The sequence below is a fragment of the Scylla paramamosain genome, chromosome 24 (assembly GCF_035594125.1).
Source record: "Scylla paramamosain isolate STU-SP2022 chromosome 24, ASM3559412v1, whole genome shotgun sequence".
In the NCBI taxonomy this organism is placed as follows: Eukaryota; Metazoa; Arthropoda; class Malacostraca; order Decapoda; family Portunidae; genus Scylla; species Scylla paramamosain.
This window is the reverse complement of record NC_087174.1, coordinates 3480001-3500000: the sequence shown is the minus strand read 5'-3', so window position 1 is coordinate 3500000 and position 20000 is coordinate 3480001. Positions and strand designations below refer to the sequence as shown.

The window sequence follows — 20000 nt, the reverse complement described above, 5'->3', positions numbered from 1 at the left end:
CCCATAAAAAGTCACTTATGCCGTTTTTCCCTTACAAAAACCCTTAAACTTCTCCTTTCCCTTTTCTATCCTTACTTTTCCCTCAAAATTTTATCCCCTCCTTGTTTAAACTTAATTTCCTCCTTTTCTATTCCTACTTTTCCCCCACTATACAATTCCCTCTCTATTTAAACTCAACCTCCTCCTTCCTATCCTTTTTTTTCTCTCAATCTCTCATCCCGTCCCTGTTTTATTTTGTTTTTTTCCTCCTAATCTTTCTCCATCCTTACCCATCTTTCCCTCCCGTCACTCTATCACTCCTTCTCCTTTCCGCCCCTCTCGCTCTCCTTCCCCTCCCTTTCCATTGTTCTTTTGTTGTAACCTAATGATAAATTGTTCCTCGCGGTGGGTGAAGGTTACCCTGATGAGAGAAATTTTGCTGTCACTTGACCTACAAAATGAAAAACAGGTGTTATAATATTTTTTTTGACGGTTTTTATGTTTTTTTTTTCTTTTTTGTTATTGTTGAGTTCTTATTTGTTATCATTACTATTCTTATCATTATCATTATTATTGTTATTATTACTATTCATTATATTAACGTCATCATTATAGCTACATGTACTTTTACTACTACTACTACTACTACTACTACTACTACTACTACTACTACTACCACTACTATTATTGCTACTAATGGTAATTAAGGTACTGTTATAATTATCTTTATAAATCTGGTTTGTGATTGTGAATGACTTTTTTTTTCCCTTTCGTCTGTCTAACAGTTAACGTTACAGTGACGTGAAACAATTACATATAAACCTAACTCATTTGCAAGTAATCTAACCTAACCTAACAATTACATATAGATCTAACTCATTTGCAAATAACTTAACCTAACCTAACCTAACCAATTATATATAAACACAATCCATTTGCAAGTAACTTAACCTAACCTAACCTAACTTAACCTAACCTAACCTAACCTAACCTAACTTAACCTAACCTAACCTAACTTAACCTAACCTAACCTAACTTAACCTAACCTAACTTAACCTAACCTAACCTAACTTAACCTAACCTAACCTAACTTAACCTAACCTAACTTAACCTAACCTAACTTAACCTAACCTAACCTAACCTAACTTAACCTAACCTAACTTAACCTAACCTAACCTAACTTAACCTAACCTAACCTAACCTAGCTTAACCTAACCTAACCTAACCTAACTTTCTCTTAACTTAACTTAACCTAACCTAACCTAACCTAACTTTCTCTTAACTTAACCTAATCTAACTCCAATCTAAGCTAATATTCTTACACCCTGTCTTATTTTTCCTATGTGCCAATCTTTAAAATATTACGTAATTCAAAGTTAATTCCTTGATATACAAAACACTCACGTTAACGGTAATACAAAATAATGAAAGAATGTTTATCACTAGCACCATCACCACCACCATCACCATCACCATCACCACCATCACCACCATCACCACCAGATCGTGCCCTCAATAACTTCAGTGACTTGCTGGAACGTTTTAATTGATTTTTTTTCCCCTCTCTCTTTTCTCCCATTACCTCCAGCCCGTCAATTCTCCTCCCTTCCCTCCCCTTCCCTTCGCCACTAACTAGATTAACCTTCCAGACGTATAAAAAAAATTGAGAAGAAAAATATTAATGAACGATGAATAACATGTGGAGAGAGAGAGAGAGAGAGAGAGAGAGAGAGAGAGAGAGAGAGAGAGAGAGAGAGAGAGAGAGAGAGAGAGAGAGAGAGAGAGAGAGAGAGAGAGAGAATGTATAGAAAAATAATGACGAAACAGATAAAACGTGACTCTACACACACACACACACACACACACACACACACACACACACACACACACACACACACACGTTTCCAGAAATTCCTTACGACCAATAAAGATAAAAATGAAAATAAGGAAACCCACAAACAGGTTCCTTGAGACTGGCTGCCAAAAAAGGGCAATTCAACCATTAGCTACTATTTTTGGAAGGGTCGTTCTGTGTCGTACTGGAACCCCCCTCTCTCTCTCTAGTAGGAACCCCCCCTCTCTCTCTCTCTCTCTCTCTCTCTCTCTGGGGTCTCTCTCTGGGGATGTGAGAAAGAGGAATTTTACTGTCGGCTACAATCGCGCCTGTTACCTGGAGGAGGAGGAGGAGGAGGAGGAGGAGGAGGAGGAGGAGGAGGAGGAGGAGGAGGAGGAGGAGGAGGAGGAGGAGGAGGAGACAAACGATGGCCATTACCTAATTACTGTAATCAATGGAGCAACCTGAGGACTAGAGAGAGAGAGAGAGAGAGAGAGAGAGAGAGAGAGAGAGAGAGAGAGAGAGAGAGAGAGAGAGAGAGAGAGAAACACTTCCACACAACTCCTTAGATAAAAAAAACAATATATATACATTAAAAAGGAGAATAACCAGCCAGTCTTCCTATCTCCTTCTCTTGTCCTGCTTTTAAGGTAATGGGAGAGAGAGAGAGAGAGAGAGAGAGAGAGAGAGAGAGAGAGAGAGAGAGAGAGAGAGAGAGAAGTAGGCCCATCACCCCATCTTCTCCCTCCTGCTCTCCCCTTTTTCCTAGTTTAGCCTCCTCCTCCTCCTCCTCCTCCTCCTCCTCCTCTGCCTTGTGGGGTCCAGCGGCGGCTTCTTATCCCTAATTATTCCTCATTGTGTTGGCTAATTAGGGCGAGATAACCCCAGATCCCTCAACACAGCCTGTTAGGAAGCGCGCAGGCTGATGGCTGGGAGGGGGAGGGAAGGGGAGCGAAGGGGGAGGGAGTGGGAGCCGTCAGTTAAGGGAAGGGAAGGGAGGGGAGGGGAGAGAAGGGAAGGGGAGTGAAGGAGGAGGCTGGGAGGGATGGGGGGAGAAAGATAGTGAAGGGAAGGGGAAAGGAGGGAAGGGAAGGGGAGGAAATGGGGAGAAAGAAGGGAATGGGGAGGGAAAGGGAGGGAAGAGGAGGGAATGAGTGGGAGAGGGGAGGGAAGGGAGTACAGGGAAAAACAGTGAGGAGAGAAATGAGAGAAAACAAGGGAGATGGAATTTGGAGTAGAAAAAAGAGGGGAAGGAAGGAGAGGAGTGAAGAGACGAAGAATAAATACGAAAGAAAGGAAAGAAAGATAATAAGGAAGAAGGAAAGAAGGAAGAAAGGAAGGGGAAAAGAAGGTATAAGGAAAGAATGGCTATAACGAAGAGAGAGAGAGAGAGAGAGAGAGAGAGAGAGAGAGAGAGAGAGAGAGAGAGAGAGAGAGAGAGAGAGAGAGAGAGAGAGAGAGAGTCCTACCACCACCATAAAAAAAAGAAACACGTAAATTGCATATCCTCGTAACCTGCCTAGGCCTATCTCTCTCTCTCTCTCTCTCTCTCTCTCTCTCTCTCTCGCTCTCTCTCTCTCTCTCTCTCTCTCAAGACAAATCATCACTGCCAAAGCTTATCAGGCCCAGAATGAAGGCAGGCAAAATGGCGGAGCAATGGGGGGGGACATAAAAAGGTTCTGTATTTTCTGTATTACCAAAAGCCTCAGTGTTATAATTCCCTCGTCTTCATTACCCTCAACAGGTTCTTGTGGAGATAATTAAGGTTTTCATAAGTTTTCGTAATTCCAGTGTTTGTTGCAGGAGTCATCAACATTTTCAGTGGTTAAAAATATGTATGGTAATCTGATTAATAATTTTTGTGGCCTTTGAAAATAATGCTGAGTCCAAGTTTTTTTTTTTTTTTTTTTTTTTTTTAGGTTCTAACGGAAATATATAATTGGGGTTTTCGTCAGTTTTCGTAATGTGTTCTCAGCGGTGTTCTCAGCGGTAAAAAAAAATATTCACGGTAATCTGACATGGTTTCTATAGGATTTAAAATAATTCTGTTCAGAGTCCAAAGGGTTTTATGTTCTAGTGGAAAATATTGAGGTTTTCAACAGTGTTTTGCGTAATAAAAAAGTAAAAATAAAAAAAAGCTGAGAAAGGGCCCTCTGAAGGTGCCAGTCTCCGGGGAAGTGTCTTGAATCTATTAATGGAATCCGAAGTAGAGACGGAAAGAGACTGTGTTAGTGAAGGAGTCATGTCTTTTTTTTTTTTCTTTCAATATTTTCCCACAAAACTCATCATGAATTTCCTGTATGGGCTTCGACAAAAATAGTGATTATAAAAAGAAAATATTTAGCGCTGAAAGTTAACCCAAAAAATAAAAATAAATAAATAAATAAACAAAAAAATATCCGATTCTTATACATAGGTCTACAAAAAAAAATAAATAAATAAAAAAAAAGAGGTAATCATGAAAACACGTAACGATTATCAATGAAAAGATTACCACAAAAAAAACTTCACTAACCGCATTAACTTCTACTCTATAAACACGTCAATCACAACACGTTCTGACACCATTCCTAGGAGCGGGTGAACGCCATGTATGCAGCGGGAACAGAATGGAGTGAGGCGAGGGAAGAATGGCAGGAAGGAAGGTTGCATTGTATCACCGTGGAAGGGTAAAAGGAGGGAAGGAAGGAAGGAAGGAAGGAAGGAAGGAAGGAAGGAAGGGGCCCCGTGCTTGCTACAAAGGAACGGGTTTGTTTACTACACCAGGGAAAGAATTGAAAACAGGAGTAGTTGAGACTGATTCCCAAGAGAGAGAGAGAGAGAGAGAGAGAGAGAGAGAGAGAGAGAGAGAGAGAGAGAGAGAGAGAGAGAGAGAGAGAGAGAGAGAGAGAGAGAGAGAGAGAGAGAGAGAGAGAGAGAGAGAGAGAGAGAGAGGGAGGGAGAGAGTTACAAGAAATCACAACTCAAGGAAAAAATCACTAAATAGAGAAAAAAAGTAAATAAATCTTCAATCTAAACCACAAAGAGACGAGAAAGAAAAAAAGAGAAAAAGAAAGTTGTAACAAATCAAACCTATCAGAAAAAAACACAAAATAAGAAAAAAAGTAAAAAAATCCATCCTTAGCAAATTAAACGAAACAAAATAAAACACGATCACACAAACAAACAAACAAACAAACAAATAAATAAACAAACAAGATAAAACTCACAATTATCACCTGGATTTAGTGGCAAAGAAAATCACATTACGAGTCTAAACAATTATTCAAACCTTTCCCCTTCCCCTCCCCTTCCCACTCTCCATTAAGATGCAAGGGGCGGGGACCATTAGCGACCATTAAGCCTGGCATGCACCCGGGAATTAATGGAGGGAGGGAGGGAGGGAGGGAGGGAGGGAGGGAGGGAGGTAGGGAGGGAGGGAGGGAGGAGCGCGGTAAAGAACTACGATAAACAGGGAAGGAACGAGGAAGGAAGGAATGGAGAGAGAGAGAGAGAGAGAGAGAGAGAGAGAGAGAGAGAGAGAGAGAGAGAGAGAGAGAGAGAGAGAGAGAGAGAGAGAGAGAGAGAGAGAGAGGAATTTCGGTATTTGCTACTGCTGCTGCTACTACTACTACTGTTACTACTGTTACTACTGCTACTACTACTACTACTACTACTACTATTGCTACTACTATTAATACTAAATACATCTTATCATTTTTACAGTAATTACCATGTAACCAAAATCTCTCTAGCTCTCTCTCTCTCTCTCTCTCTCTCTCTCTCTCTCTCTCTCTCTCTCTCTCTCTCTCTGGTCACCTGCCGTCACTCAGGCTCATTACCTGTTCAGTCCCGCAGGTAAATGAGCCTTTCACAGGTACATTTTTTCCCTTTTACCTGTTCTCTTCCCTCCCCCTTTGCCATTTTTCTTCCCCCTCCCCTTCCATTTCTCTCTGCCCCTTCACACCAGTCCCCACTCACTTTACTCTCTAAGTTCCCTCAAATTTTAACCTTTCCTCGTGCCTCTCCACTTCCCTACCATCTTATCCTACTGTCTCTCTCTCTCTCTCTCTCTCTCTGTGTCTGTCTCTCTCTCTCTCTCTCTCTAAAGCAAGTTAAGAGAGAGAGAGAGAGAGAGAGAGAGAGAGAGAGAGAGAGAGAGAGAGAGAGAGAGAGAGAGAGAGAGAGAGAGAGAGAGAGAGAGAGAGATAAGCAGACAAAAGACAGACAAACAAAGAGTGGTCGTTAAGCATAATCTCTTATCTCAATGAGAGAGAGAGAGAGAGAGAGAGAGAGAGAGAGAGAGAGAGAGAGAGAGAGAGAGAGAGAGAGAGAGAGAGAGAGAGAGAGAGGACATTACTCATCATAACTTTCATTTTCCTCTCACATCAACAACAACAACAACAACAACAACAACAAATCTATATCAGTAAGAATGTAATAAGAAAAGAAAATACAAAAATTAAGCATACTTTGCATGAAAATGAAAGTTATAAATAAATAAATAAACAAATAATAATAAAAATAATAATAATCTACATTTTCTATGAGCATTTTATTCATGACAGACTGAGATATTAACACCATCCTCGAATATAGCAGTAGTAGTAGTAGTAGTAGTAGTAGTAGTAGTAGTAGTAGTAGTAGTAGTAGTAGTAGTAGTAGTAGTAGACATATACTACAAATAAAAACACAACACACCTTTAATAAAACAACGTAACCTAACCTTTTTCATATATCTTATCAACTCTCACTTAAGAAAAACAAAAAAAAGTGAGAGGGAGGGAGGGAGGGAGAGAGCAGCGATCTGGAAAGGGAAGGGAAGAGGAAGAGGAAGAAGAATAGGCCTAGAATAGAAAGAGGGAGAGGAGAGAGGAAGAAAAATGTGGAGAGGGGAGGAGAGGAGAGGAGGAATGAGAGTGAGAGAAGAGAGAAGGAAGGGAATGATAGGGTGTGGTGACGGTGGTTGGAGGAGGAGGAGGAGGAGGAGGAGGAGGAGGAGGAGGAGGAGGAGGAGGAGGAGGAGGAGGAAGAAATGATAAGGATATGATGGACGGCTGCCCTTCACAGGTCATCTGATTGACCTCCAGACAGAAGGCCGCTTTGAGGAGGAGGAGGAGGAGGAGGAGGAGGAGGAGGAGGAGGAGGAGGAGAAGGAGGAGGAGGATGCATATGGTATCATGGGAACAAGAAGATATAAAATGAAGAGGGAGAGATCAGAAGAGAAGAGAAAAGACGAGAAAAAAAGAAAAGAAGAGAAAAGAGAGAGAGAGAGAGAGAGAGAGAGAGAGAGAGAGAGAGAGAGAGAGAGAGAGAGAGAGAGAGAGAGAGAGAGAGAGCATTAATAGTTTCTCACGCTACGTATGTATTATTCCATCCTTCACTTTCTCCAACTCAATGCAACACACACACACACACACACACACACACACACACACACACACACACACACACACACACACAGTTAAGTGGAGGACAAACACACTTTCCTCCCCACAAAGCAAATAAGGGGAAACTTCAAAGTGTCACTCCAAGGCAAGAGAAACAGACAAGCAGAGTGGAGGAGGAAAAAAATATATAAAAAGAAGGAGAGAAATTTTTAAGAACCTCACTTTTACATATTCATTTGTGGCGTTTCAGTGCAGAATGTTATAATATTGTTGAGTGTGCTTTTCTCTCTCTCTCTCTCTCTCTCTCTCTCTCTCTCTCTCTCTCTCTCTCTCTCTCTCTCTCTCTCACACACAATACATTTCACCATACATACAAGATAAAGACAGAGAGGTATATATACAAGTGGAGAAAGAGAAATAGATAGATAGATACATGGATAGACAGACATATATACAGATAGATCATTTCATAGATACAGACAGACAGACAGAAAGACATAACGCAACGAAAACAACAACAACAAAGAAAATGGAAAACAGTGCATGGAAAATTCAAAGCAAAACAAAAACACACCAGAAAAATAATTATCATTCCAAATAATCGAAATGAAATCCAAACATGTTAGTAAGTAGAAGAAAAAAAATGAAAAAAAGAAAAAAGAAAAAAAAATAGTTACTGCCACAGGACGCACACACACACACACACACACACACACACACACACACACACACACACACGAAGGTACACATGACACTTAACTTTTTCCTCCTCCCTCTTGCTCTCCCTTGTCGGAGGTAACAATAGAGGGAAACTGTGAGTGACGAGAGGAGGAGGAGGAGGAGGAGGAGGAGGAGGAGGAGGAGGAGGAGGAGGAGGGAGAAAAAGGTTACGAGAAAGATAGTAAGATGAAGAAAAGAAGGATGACGATGAGGATAAATTCTCTCTCTCTCTCTCTCTCTCTCTCTCTCTCTCTCTCTCTCACACACACACACACACACACAGGGGCAGGTAGGGACAGCCATCTCACGACCGGTACCTAATAGGGATCAAAGTTCACCTCTCTCTCTCTCTCTCTCTCTCTCTCTCTCTCTCTCTCTCTCTCTCTCTCTCTCTCTCTCTCTCTCTCTCTCTCTCTCTCTCTCTCTCTCAAGAGGGAAAGAAGAAACACTGAGAGGGGGAGAGAGGGAGGAAAGTGGAAGGTAAACAGGAATAGAGGATGACAAAACACACACACACACACACACACACACACACACACACACACACACACACACACACACACACACACACACAGCCGCAAAATGGTCGAAGAAAGAAATAAAAACAAAAGGAAAAGAATAATAAATTTCATAAAAAATACGTTTGAGGTTACTGAAATTACTGGAAGAGGAGGAGAAGGAGGAGGAGGAGGAGGAGGAGGAGGAGGAGGAGGAGGAGGAGGAGGAGGAGGAAGGCATCAGCAAGTTACCTCCGTAGAGTTTCCACATTAATATTTTTCCCATGATTGCCTTAAGAAGAACCGTCTTTCTCTCTCTCTCTCTCATCACCTCTTTCAGCATTTTTCTCACATATGACTCATGATTCACTTGCATATAACTTCAATAATCACATCTATAACGCCTCCACAAAGAAAGAAAGGAAGAAGGAAAGAGAGGAACAAAATAACAATATAAAAAAAAAATGACTTGAAGAAACAATAAAAGCAAAAATATAACACCATGAATGAAGACAGTAGCAAATATCACCATTACAAAAAACACCTTCCCTTACCTGGCCTCTCCTCCACTGCCTCCCATTCCCAGGTGATGATGGTCCAGGTGCTCTTCAACTATCACTGGGATCATGAAAACTCGTGAAAAACCAAACTCATCTTACACACTGTGGGGGAACTTGAAGTACTGTTTGTGAGTGGATTACTGAATAACCATGCAGCACTGGAGGGCATGAGAGAGTTAGTGAGAGGGAAGGAAAGGAAGAAAAGGAGGTGATAGGCAGAGAGAGGAAGGGGAAGAAATGGTGATGTGGAGAATGAGGAGAGAGGGGGGAAAATTAATACATCACATTGAATACCATCACCACAACCATTACAACAACTACTACTACTACTACAACTACTACCACAACCACCATAACAGTGCCACACCTCACCTGGGGGGCGTGGGGGGCCAGGCACTCCACGGCACCGGTCACAGCATCACGCGGGGCATCACAAGCAGCACACACACAACACCACCCAACACAACCTTCTCACTTCACACCAGATACCTGTCTTTTAATTAACTACCCAATTATCAATAAATCCTTAGACGCTTCAGTACTTCGAGGTTAAATCCCAGCGTTTGTAAGTTACTAATACCACTGAATCACTTTACACGTGTCTGCCGGTGCTGAGTTTATAATATTTCAGTTTTCCAGTTACGAGTCATGTAGTGGAGCAGCGCGCTATACACCTCCTCCTCCGAGCACCGTCACGTGCACACTGAAGACAGAATACGGCAGCGAGTCACGTCACTAGGGAAGGCCGGCCAACGTTCCCCGCCTCGGCCAATCAAAACGCAGGAAAGTATATCACCGCAGCCAGGCCACGCCCTTTCGACCAATCAGTATCCGGGAAAAGCATTGTTTACATTCCTGAACCCCGCCGCTCCACTCCCTCTCTCTCTTGGGCAGCTCACTTTCAAAATTGGTGATGTATTGATGAAATTAAAATACATACTACAGTATATTCATGCCTAAGAGAGAGAGAGAGAGAGAGAGAGAGAGAGAGAGAGAGAGAGAGAGAGAGAGAGAGAGAGAGAGAGAGAGAGAGAGAGAGAGAGAGAGAAATACGAAATCGTGCTATGTATTAAATAACACAAAAAAATCGACATCGACAAACGTATCAACTTCACTTTTTCTCCTCAACTTCAATTAACCCGAACCCATATCACCTGTCAGGATGGGGGGGCAGTCAGGTGAGGGGGAGAGGGAGAGGGAGAGAGAGAGGGGAGGGAAGGTGTTAAGGGGGAAGGAATAGATCAAGCCGGTTCAATAGGTAAACCTTAGTGTCGTGAGAACAACGACTCTCTCTCTCTCTCTCTCTCTCTCTCTCTCTCTCTCTCTCTCTCTCTCTCTCTCGAGTAAAGTTATTAAGATATAAGTAGGTAGGTGGGTAGATATATTACTTGAGAGAGAGAGAGAGAGAGAGAGAGAGAGAGAGAGAGAGAGAGAGAGACTGTAAAAAAATAAATAAAATCACGTAATTCAAGAAATGATTAAAATAACGATGAAAAGTAACGATATTTCTCTCTCTCTCTCTCTCTCTCTCTCTCTCTCTCTCTCTCTCTCTCTCTCTCTCTCTCTCTCTCACCTTTGACACATACTCCACCCTGTTTCCCTCCCCTCCCCCCTTTACCTCCTCCATTCATCTCTATCCTCCCGTTACCTCCCTCCCTCCTTCCCACCCTCTTTTTCCTCCATTCTTTCCTCCGTCTCTCCATACATGTTTAGTTACAGTATAAAGTCTGAAATTCCTCTCTCTCTCTCTCTCTCTCTCTCTCTCTCTCTCTCTCTCTCTCTCTCTCTCTCTCTCTCTCTCTCTCTCTCATTTACTTTACCATTATCCCTTCCCTTCTTGTCCTCTCATCATCTTCCTATTGTCATCTTTCCTTCACAGTCTTCCTCTTTTCACATTCTCTCTTCCAAGTCATTTACCTTCAATAACCTCTCTCTCTCTCTCTCTCTCTCTGAAACTCACAATACCCTCACGTTAGGAAAAATAAAAGATCTCGAGAATATTTCCTGGTAATGTACAAAACACCATTAAAAACCCGCGTCACTTCAATTAGTAGAGCCTTTGGAACTTAGTGGAGGTGCGGCGCAGATGTGTTGCAGAATGTGATCCATAGAGTCACTGAATAGGTTAATGAGAGACACGGCACTTTGTCTCATCCACACGAGCTGTTTCCCCCTTGACTCCTGTAACATCACCAATATAGCTCGAATACTGGTGCTCGGAGTGTGTGTGTGTGTGTGTGTGTGTGTGTGTGTGTGTGTGTTTGTTATAATGCGTGTATGGGGAGGAAAGATATGATGAAGGAAAACGGTAAATGAGAGGGTACAATTTATAAAGAACGGTTATCTATTTAGTCTTCCGTACACATCAGTATTAGTACATGTTGTAGTGCATTGCTATCAAATGTATTGCTTATATTGAAACATGAAGATTAGACAGGTATATGGATGTGGATAATAGATGGAAATAGGTAGGTATATTTCATAAAGGGACTGCCACGTGTAAGCCTGGTCGCTTCTTGCAGCTTCCCTTATTTCTTATGTTCTTATGTTCTTATGCATGCAACTACTATTACTACTACCACTACTACTACTACTACTACTACTTCTACTACTACTTCTACTACTACTACTACTACTACTACTACAGCTACTACTACGATAGATGCTTTCCTTGTTTTCTCAAGTGCCCCTGAATGTTTGCGATGCCTTCTGTTTCCTTGCTCTCGCCGCTAAATTTCGTGGCGATGACTTGGTTGATCCACGGTCGAGCTTTGAGCACATCGGCATACACACCCGGTATGCCCAGATGTCCGCACTCCACGCCCATCGCCACCACGCCCACCTGACGGGTAAAGAAACGAGTAAGACGTGATAGCTCTTTTAACACACACACACACACACACACACACACACACACACACACACACACACACACACAGTATAAAAGCACATTTAACTAAATTTAACTTGAGAAGCACTAGTCCTCAGTTTGAACCATTAATCATTCTCTACCTTGCATATTTTCAGTGACGGAGAGCCTTATCAATAAATCACCAGAACCCGGATGGGTGGAAGGGCGCGCCTCACCTGCACGTAGCGGGAGGGGTCGCCTCGCAGGGGACACACCAAGGGGGAGCCGCCGTCGCCCGTGCAGGCGTCCTGGCCTTCTTTCTGTCCTCCGGCACACAGGAAGGAGTCGTGCAGGATGAAGCCTGGCCCCAGCCGCGTCCCCTGCAGCGCCGCCTGGCAGACGTGATGCTGCACCAGGGGCATCTCCACGGCCTTCATCACCTGTGCGCACATACGAGTACACACACATTAACTCCCTTAATGAACACCTGCTTCCTAGAACATTAGTCACCTTACACTGTCACACTGTCATAACCTCACACCCTCAAGGGCGCACTCCAACACAGACTCACCTCCTGAAACTTGCTGGAATCCTCAAACTTCTTCTTGCCCCAGCCTGACACGACGCACCCGTCAGGCAGGTAGTCCTCCTCGCCGGCTGGAAGGCACGCGGTGTTGACGGTGGTGCCGAGGACTGCCGGCCGCTTCAGCACCAGCAGGGCCACGTCGTAGTGATGATGGGGGGCGCCGCTGTAGTTAGGGTGGAGCAGCACCTCCGCCACGCCCAGGTCCTGAGGGGGGATCGCCTCGGTCTCTGTCTCCAAATTCCACTCCCCGAGGCGAACGTTCAGCTTGTCAGCGGTGTAGCTTGGGTGTCGCGGGAGGAATGGCAGGGTGCATTAGGGGGCACAGAGGGGGACTGAGTTACATTACTGCCAATAGAAGCAAATAAAGAATGCAGGTTTTCATTTCACAATTACCACCACCACCACCACCACCATTAGTACCAGAACTACATACAAACCCACTCCCTCTCCACCACGCCCCGCCATACGTACTCCTTCACAGCGTGGGCCACGGTGAGCACGAGCTGTCTGTGCACTAAAGACCCGCCGGCGGCGAAGATCTGGAAGTCGAAGCCCTCCACGAGAATCTCCGTGAACACGACGGCGGTCCACGGGAACTCCCCATACTGGCTCTGCTGTTCCTGAAGGAGGCAAGACGCGGCGAGTTGCAAAATAGAAGGAAGAAATTATAAGACCGTGATGCTGACAAGTGAACAGTGCCATCCCTACTTAAAAAAATGTAAAAAAAGTTATCAAGTGCTGCAGCCCCCTGCCCCGCCATTCACCTGACGAAGGCACAGAAGGACAAAGCCTCACCTCTAAGCCCTCGAAGCTGCTCCCCATGCCCGGTACGTTCCTCTGGCCGCAGGAGGAAGTGAAGGCTGTCATCATCATCAGTAGCAGCAACATTTCCTGGCTATACAGCTATACAAGGACGAAGGTATCACCAGTTCGGAGGAGGAGGAGGAGGAGGAGGAGGAGGAGGAGGAGGAGGGGGAGAAGGAGGAGTACCAAAGACCTTGTTAGTAAGACCTACACACACACACACACACACACACACACACACACACACACACACACACATTACCATTCTAATCTAAATTCAAAATAAAGTTACAAAAAATACATGTAAATAGTAATTTCAGAATTTTATAAGTTTACGTATTACATTCTGTTTAAAACATGATTCGGATTTTTTTTTTTTTACGAACCAAATCCGACATATTTGCTTCACTTCAATACAATGATGCATAAATATAAAAGCTAGCAGTACCTCCTAATAAACTTTTTTTTGCAGTATTAAATAAGAAAATAAAATGAATAAACACAACAATAAATAAAAAATAAATAAATAAATAAATAAATACACAAATAAGAACACATAATTTAGACCGGATTTAAACAGCCGAGTGTCCAGCTGAGCATGAACTGAGCATCACAATGAAAAAAATACAGAGGGTGACGATACCCAGATACCGCAGCGACGTCACAGCACCATCAGTACCGCCGACATGAACACCAACAAGAGAGCCACAGCCGAACACAGTCACCAGCCACAAGATTAGTTTTCTGGGCGACACGAGGAGACTGGTGATTAATATTGATGCAAAGGAGGAGGAGGAGGAGGAGGAGGAGGAGGAATACAAAGGAAAAGAAAGGAAGACTAAACAGCAACAGATCCTGAGGTCCTTACTAGGCTGTTTGGGTAACTATTGTACTCTATTAGGGGGAGAGACAGGACAGCAACAGAAGAAGGAGGAGGAGGAGGAGGAGGAGGAGGAGAAGGAGGAGGAGGAGGGAGGAAAGGATGAATAACAGCAGAAAGATTTTGTCATCTGTTTTCATTACACACACACACACACACACACACACACACACACACACACACACACACACACACACACACACACACACACACACACACACTTCAGAGTAAGATGGACCAAAAGAAACAGCACCAACAGACAGAATCCTCCAATCCCGCACCGCCACTACCAAAGCCAAGGGCCGCGGTGCATCATGGGAGATTGTGACGTCAGGCAGAGGCATCTCCCACTGTAGTTTGAAGGTCACCACGAGAGAGAGAGAGAGAGAGAGAGAGAGAGAGAGAGAGAGAGAGAGAGAGAGAGAGAGAGAGAGAGAGAGAGAGAGAAATTCACATCACAATCTTTCAATCACTTGCCTTACAGTTCATCACAAATCACCTTCATATGCACAAAAGACTGTCCCTGTATTAAAAAAAAAAAAATCTACTTATCTACTTCCATCTATCATTTCTCTTCATAAATTTGTCTAACCTTTTAAAGCTCATAATTCAAAGAGCATTAAACAAGCTGACTACCGAGTCCATTCAATTCATCCAACACTATTTGAAACTGACTCGTAAGAACCTTGATTACTGATTCCATTCCGTTCAGCTAACACTATCTGAAATTGACTTGTAGGAACCTTGATTACCGAGTCTATTCCGCTCACCCAACACTTTCACTATTTTCTCACACTTCACTTTGCGGCACGAGGCGATCAAGCAAGACTGACGGAAGCAGAAACTCACCTGCAGCGTAGGAAGGCAGGTAGACTCGTAGGTAGACTCGTAGGAAGCAGAAACTCACCTGCAGCGTAAGGGAAGGAAGGTAGACACGTAGATATGGCCACCAGCACTACATTACCTCTACTCCTCCCTTACTACAAGCTTTATGAAGCCTCGCATACGTAAGACCTTCCCCCAGAGTTGCCATCGTATTGAGTACCATATTCTGAAAGTGTTGTATCTCCGCTACAATTCAATGGCTCTGGTTGAAGTTCCACGGGTCTTTAAGGATGTTTTTTTTTTAGTTCCAGTGATAGATTAACAAAATTTCTACGTTATTAACAAGAGAAGCACTTTCGAGAACCCGGCCAGTCATGTCTGTGGCCTTCGAAAATACTGTGGATGGAAGCGACAGGTGAAGGAGAGGAAGACCTAAGAGAAGGTTTATGGGTGCAGGGAAAGATGACACGCTTGTTACGGGTGTGACTGAGGAAGGCGCTTAAATTGGGTGTGACCGAAAAAAGCGCAGGAGTACGAAGGAATACCGAAAGGAAGGATGACAAAAGAATGCATAAGAGAAGACCGCTAGATGGCAAAATGGCTCTGAAGGAAGACCTTATATATAGTAAAGGACTTGAGATTCCTGTGCCAGAAATGACTCCACGCCACAAGAAGCAGAAACTGAGTCAGCTTGCTAAAGTTCCAAGAGAAGAAGAAAATGGAATGTGTTTTTTAGCACCAAAAGGATGAGTAATTCCACGGACGAGGCCACCTCCTTCACGCTCGTCACGTGATGTCACACTGACAGAGTGGCGAGGCGAAAAGGGAGCATTGAAATTCATATAGCTTGTATTGCAGTTTATTACTTACCATAGGCCTTTTCTTCAGTCTCCCTTGTGTAGACAGAGGGACGCTGAAAACTGAAACACACCGCTTTGTGAAGACTGGCGAGTTACGTATACTTCGTATACTTCACACGACACCCTTGGCAAGCTGGGCGCGAGATGGAGAAGGCTAACACACGTCAACGCGTCTCCGCCTTGCGATGGCTGTTCAGGCGATCGGCGAACGTATGTCAAGCACCGGCTTCGACGCCTCGTCTCCCCGCGAGGTTCCAAACCTTTCGCTGAGGATTTTGTCTAGCCACAGCCCCGCCTTAAACACGTCTGAGTACACTCCCGGCAGTCCCAGGCGCCCACACTCGATGCCCCACGCCACCACGCCCACCTGCAAGTAAACACGAAATGATTCGATCCACTGAAAGACTTAGTTTTCTAAAGATACGATTTCTTTAAACAGTTTTCCACCTAAAAAAAAAGAGGTCGAGGCGGGGCAGCAAACATGGTGTGTCGCTCCACGAAAGAAAAATATAATAGATCCAATAAAATACTAAGAATCACACAAAAATATACACACGAGCCCGCGAACTACAAGAAAAGCCAGATACACGTAAGGGGGAGGAAGAGCGCAATGCGCGGAGGGGCGCACCTCACCTGAATGTAGCGGGAGGGGTTGCTTCGCAGGGGACACGCCAAGGGGGAGCCGCCGTCGCCCGTACAGGCGTCCTGGCCTTCCTTCTGTCCCCCAGCACACAGGAAGGAGTCGTGCAGGATGAAGCCTGGCCCCAGCCGCGTCCCCTGCAGCGCCGCCTGGCAGACGTCGTGCTGCACCAGGGGCATCTCCACGGCCTTCATCACCTGCGCGCGCGCACACACACACACACACACACACACAAATTAGCTACAAGACGGAACAGTATCAACTTCCCAGAATGCCATATTGCCCATCATAGTCACACCCTCACGCCCTTACGTCCTCATGCTGGCACTGACTCACCCTCTCAAACCTCTTCGAATTAAAATTCTTCTTGCCCCAGCCGGACACGATGCACTTGTCGGGCAGGTAATCTTGGTCGTTGACAGGCAGGCAGATGGTGTTGACGGTAGCGCCGAGGACAGCTGGCTGCTTCAGCACCAGCGCCACGATGTCGTAGTAGTGGTAAGGGTCGCCGCTGTAGCCAGGGTGGATCAACAGCTCGGCCACCTCGATCTCCTGATAAGGGATTGGCTCCGTCTTGGTCTCCAAATTCCAGTCGCCGAGGCGGACCAAGATCTTTTCGGCGGTGAGGTTTCTGTTACAGAGAACAACACCAATGAATAAACAGACTACATTTGACTTCATCTGTACACTTTGCTATAAGAGAGACAGAGAGAGAGAAAAAATGTAAACAGCGTAGCCCCCCACCAACCTCTCTCTCTCTCTCTCTCTCTCTCTCTCTCTCTCTCTCTCCAGACTTACCTGAAATTGTGGGCCGCAGAGAGGACAACCTGCGGATGCACCAATGATCCTCCGGAGAAGAAGAGAGGCTTAAGATCGCTGCGAGGAGAAACTGAGGTGACGACGACACTCCAAGGAAACTCACCGAACTGCGTCTGCTGGTCCTGCAGTGAAGGAGAGAGGCTGAGGGCGCGGCGGGGGAGAGGGGTGGAAAGGAACGCAAAGGAGAGGATGAATAAAAGCATAAAGGAGGCAGAAGACGGTAAAATAAGGTGATGAAGGAAGGAAGGATGGAGGGAAGGAGAATTAAAACGAAAGAAAAAGGAAGGATGGACGGAAGGATGAAGGAAAAAAAATGTAAAAAAAAAGAAAGAAGAAAAGAAGGAAACAAGGAAGAAAGGAAAGAGGGGAAAAGGAAAAAGAAGAACCCACCTCAAAACCTAAGAAGGTGTTCCCGACGCCCAAAAGGTTCCTCTGGCCGCAGGAGAGGGTGGCAGGAGTCTTGACGGGTGGCGGGGCGGTTGGGTCTATGTCATGGCAGCACACCAACTCAGGGGCGCCGCATCCTAAGTTGGTTCGCAAGTCCAGCACGATGGAGGTGAGGGAGTCGCCAGTCACTTCTACAAAAGGAGTAAACATGGTGCTATATATGTGTGTATGTGTGTGTGTGTGTGTGTGTGTGTGTGTGTGTGTGTGTGTGTGTGTGTGTGTGTGTGTGTGTGTGTGTGTCTTTCACGTGTCTAGGTTATGAAATGTATGCTTCGTTTATTTTTGAAGTGTAGTTTGTAATCAGAAGTCTCTCTCTCTCTCTCTCTCTCTCTCTCTCTCTCTCTCTCTCTCTCTCTCTCTCTCTCTGTCTCACCTGTGCCCGCTTCTTCGTCTCTGCACTGCCAGTGGGGGGCGCACGTGCAGGGTGGAGTACGCAAGTCGTGGTCGCCAGTCACTTCTTCGCCAGGTGGAAGAGAAATGGGGATAGGGGCTGGTGTTGGGTCTATGGGTGGAAGCGCGGCGAAGTCAGGAGAGGTGGGACAGCCGCTTTGGGCTTCGCCGACAGCCGCGGATAAGACGCACAGGAGCATGTTGTTATCAATACTTAGCTGCGTCTGGTTCTCCTGCGATATCTGTGGTATGGAGGTAGCCGGGGAATCCAGCTGAGGTAAGGCTGTCATCTCCACCACCACCACCAAGAGAAGCAGCAGCCACTGTCTCCTTACTGCTGACATGTTTGACCTGTCGGGAAACGCTTTCTTAAAAAACATAAGAACATAAGAGAAGCTGCAAGAAGCTATCAGGTCTATCAAATTTACCTACCTATTTTCACCAGTCATCACCGTCCATAAATTAGTCTAATTTTGCTTGAAAGCTACCTAATGATTCAGCACTAACAACCTGATCATTGAGTGCATTCCATTCATCCACCACTCTATTTGAGAACCAATTCCTTTCTCTTTCTTAAATTTCTTTCTTGTATTACCTACACCTGCATCCACACTCATACATGAACCCACCCGCTCCCACACACACCGATGGAAAAGGAGTCTAGGAATGTGGAAGGTGGCTGATAAGAGGATGGGAAGGAATCAAGAAGGGGGATGAAGTGGGATCACGACAAGATTACGGGGACTGGCTCTGTTAGAAGGACGACCAGGAGAAGTAGAAATAAACGAGGAAGGGGTGGGTAAGAAGAAAGAAACTGGGAGCAAGATGAAGGATGGAAAAGATGAAGAATAATGGTTTAGGGAATAGAGAGAAAAGATAGGATGAACAGGGAAAGTAAAGGATAGGAGAGGAGGTTCGATTGAATGGTGATGTGGAGAAGAGTAAAGGTAAGAGGTTTAAATGTTATCAGAGGAACACAGGTGAGATGAAGAAAACTACCACCACCACCGCTACCCTCCCGGCCACACAAGGCTCAGTCCGACACACACACGGATTAATACAAGATCCACACAAAATCTTCCATCCAGGCGAACATTTCCACCTGCAGCTGATGTCCCGCCACTCCCGCCTCGCAACACTCCAACCACAGCCCGCAACACTCCCTGACCAGCCCAGGACATGACTGAAAACCCACACTTGCCAAACAGAAGGGAAGTACTATTGAGAATACTCTGACTGGGTGTAAGAAATGCACGAAGAAGAGAGAGAGAGAGAGAAAAAAAAAAAAACGAAAAGTGGTGAACTATTTTGACAACATAAAAAAAGTGTTAATCTTCAGGAAAAAATAAATGACAGTTTTATGTTTTCATCACTCAGGCTTATACCATGTTAGAGTTTCCTTAATATTACCTCACTAACGTTTCACTACAGTTTCACCAAGTCCTTTTCTTCGTGGCTTGGTGCTTTCCTCACTTCACTTCGCCCGAGCAACGACCTCTACTCACTGCTGAAGGAAGGGGGATGAGGAGAGCTCAACTGGCGAAGGAAGAAGGGAGAAGAGAAATGAACACCTCTTTCCCTGGCAGACTGCAAAATACAACTACCTGTTCTTCCACCTTGCTTACATCCCCCCATCCACTCCTTCCCCGCCCCTTGCCTTTATAAGACAGGTAAGGTTGCCGGCATGTCTCTGCGCCACCTGACAACATAACACACAGGGAATAAATTGGAGAGAGAGAGAGAGAGAGAGAGAGAGAGAGAGAGAGAGAGAGAGAGAGAGAGAGAGAGAGAGAGAGAGAGAGAGAGAGAGAGAGAGAGAGAGAGAGAGAGAGAGAGAGAGAGAGAGAGAGAGAGAGCGGCGGAGCACAGATGCCAGGATAGGGAAAGCTGTGTTCATCTGATTTATCCAAGATGTAATGCCTGTATATTTATTTAACTG

At 44.8% G+C, this 20000-nt stretch overlaps 3 protein-coding genes across 9 annotated transcripts in view; all 3 read right to left on the bottom strand.

Annotated features, from left to right (window-relative positions):
- The window catches only part of LOC135112589 (uncharacterized), a 49931-nt gene extending 40124 nt beyond the window's left edge, over nt 1–9807 (bottom strand). The window contains exon 1 of the mRNA XM_064027076.1: nt 9332–9807. The gene's annotated coding sequence lies outside the window, so the exon portion shown is untranslated. The remainder of the gene's footprint in view (nt 1–9331) is intronic.
- A 1465-nt stretch (nt 9808–11272) lies between these two features.
- Nucleotides 11273–15605, bottom strand: LOC135112586 (phenoloxidase-activating factor 2-like). Of its 4 annotated transcripts, none has more exons than XM_064027069.1 (6): nt 14930–15605; nt 13192–13299; nt 12868–13016; nt 12382–12676; nt 12047–12250; nt 11273–11801 (listed from the first exon to the last, which is right to left on the bottom strand). In XM_064027069.1, the coding sequence occupies exons 2-6, from the start codon at nt 13282–13284 to the stop codon at nt 11613–11615; spliced, it is 930 nt and encodes a 309-aa protein (XP_063883139.1). In that variant the 5' UTR covers nt 13285–13299; nt 14930–15605; the 3' UTR covers nt 11273–11612. The 4 variants fall into 4 exon arrangements, with proteins under 4 accessions (XP_063883139.1, XP_063883137.1, XP_063883140.1 ...); XM_064027067.1 differs by having other exon boundaries at nt 13192–13291; XM_064027070.1 differs by having other exon boundaries at nt 14988–15605.
- A 145-nt stretch (nt 15606–15750) lies between these two features.
- On the bottom strand, nt 15751–19722 carry LOC135112585 (phenoloxidase-activating factor 2-like). 4 transcript variants are annotated; one of them, XM_064027063.1, is made up of 7 exons: nt 19567–19722; nt 18045–18412; nt 17615–17802; nt 17204–17346; nt 16742–17036; nt 16399–16602; nt 15751–16132 (listed from the first exon to the last, which is right to left on the bottom strand). In XM_064027063.1, exons 2-7 carry the CDS (start codon nt 18403–18405, stop codon nt 15959–15961), a joined length of 1365 nt encoding a protein of 454 aa, XP_063883133.1. In that variant the 5' UTR covers nt 18406–18412; nt 19567–19722; the 3' UTR covers nt 15751–15958. The 4 variants fall into 4 exon arrangements, with proteins under 4 accessions (XP_063883133.1, XP_063883134.1, XP_063883135.1 ...); XM_064027064.1 differs by having other exon boundaries at nt 19472–19699; XM_064027065.1 differs by having other exon boundaries at nt 19481–19694.
- Between the last annotated feature and the right edge of the window lie 278 nt (nt 19723–20000).

What these genes read in the sequence shown, in the direction of transcription:
- LOC135112586 (XM_064027069.1), bottom strand. Translation starts at nt 13,284, where the DNA reads ATGTTGCTGCTACTGATGATGATGACAGCCTTCACTTCCTCCTGCGGC. An exon ending in GTGGCCCACGCTGTGAAGGA is followed by an intron (nt 12,677 to 12,867) that starts GTACGTATGGCG and finishes GCGACACCCAAG; the next exon opens with CTACACCGCTGACAAGCTGA. An exon ending in ACCCCTCCCGCTACGTGCAG is followed by an intron (nt 11,802 to 12,046) that starts GTGAGGCGCGCC and finishes TTTACCCGTCAG; the next exon opens with GTGGGCGTGGTGGCGATGGG.
- LOC135112585 (XM_064027063.1), bottom strand. Translation starts at nt 18,405, where the DNA reads ATGTCAGCAGTAAGGAGACAGTGGCTGCTGCTTCTCTTGGTGGTGGTG. An exon ending in ATTCGAAGAGGTTTGAGAGG is followed by an intron (nt 16,603 to 16,741) that starts GTGAGTCAGTGC and finishes GCGCGCGCGCAG; the next exon opens with GTGATGAAGGCCGTGGAGAT. An exon ending in ACCCCTCCCGCTACATTCAG is followed by an intron (nt 16,133 to 16,398) that starts GTGAGGTGCGCC and finishes GTTTACTTGCAG; the next exon opens with GTGGGCGTGGTGGCGTGGGG.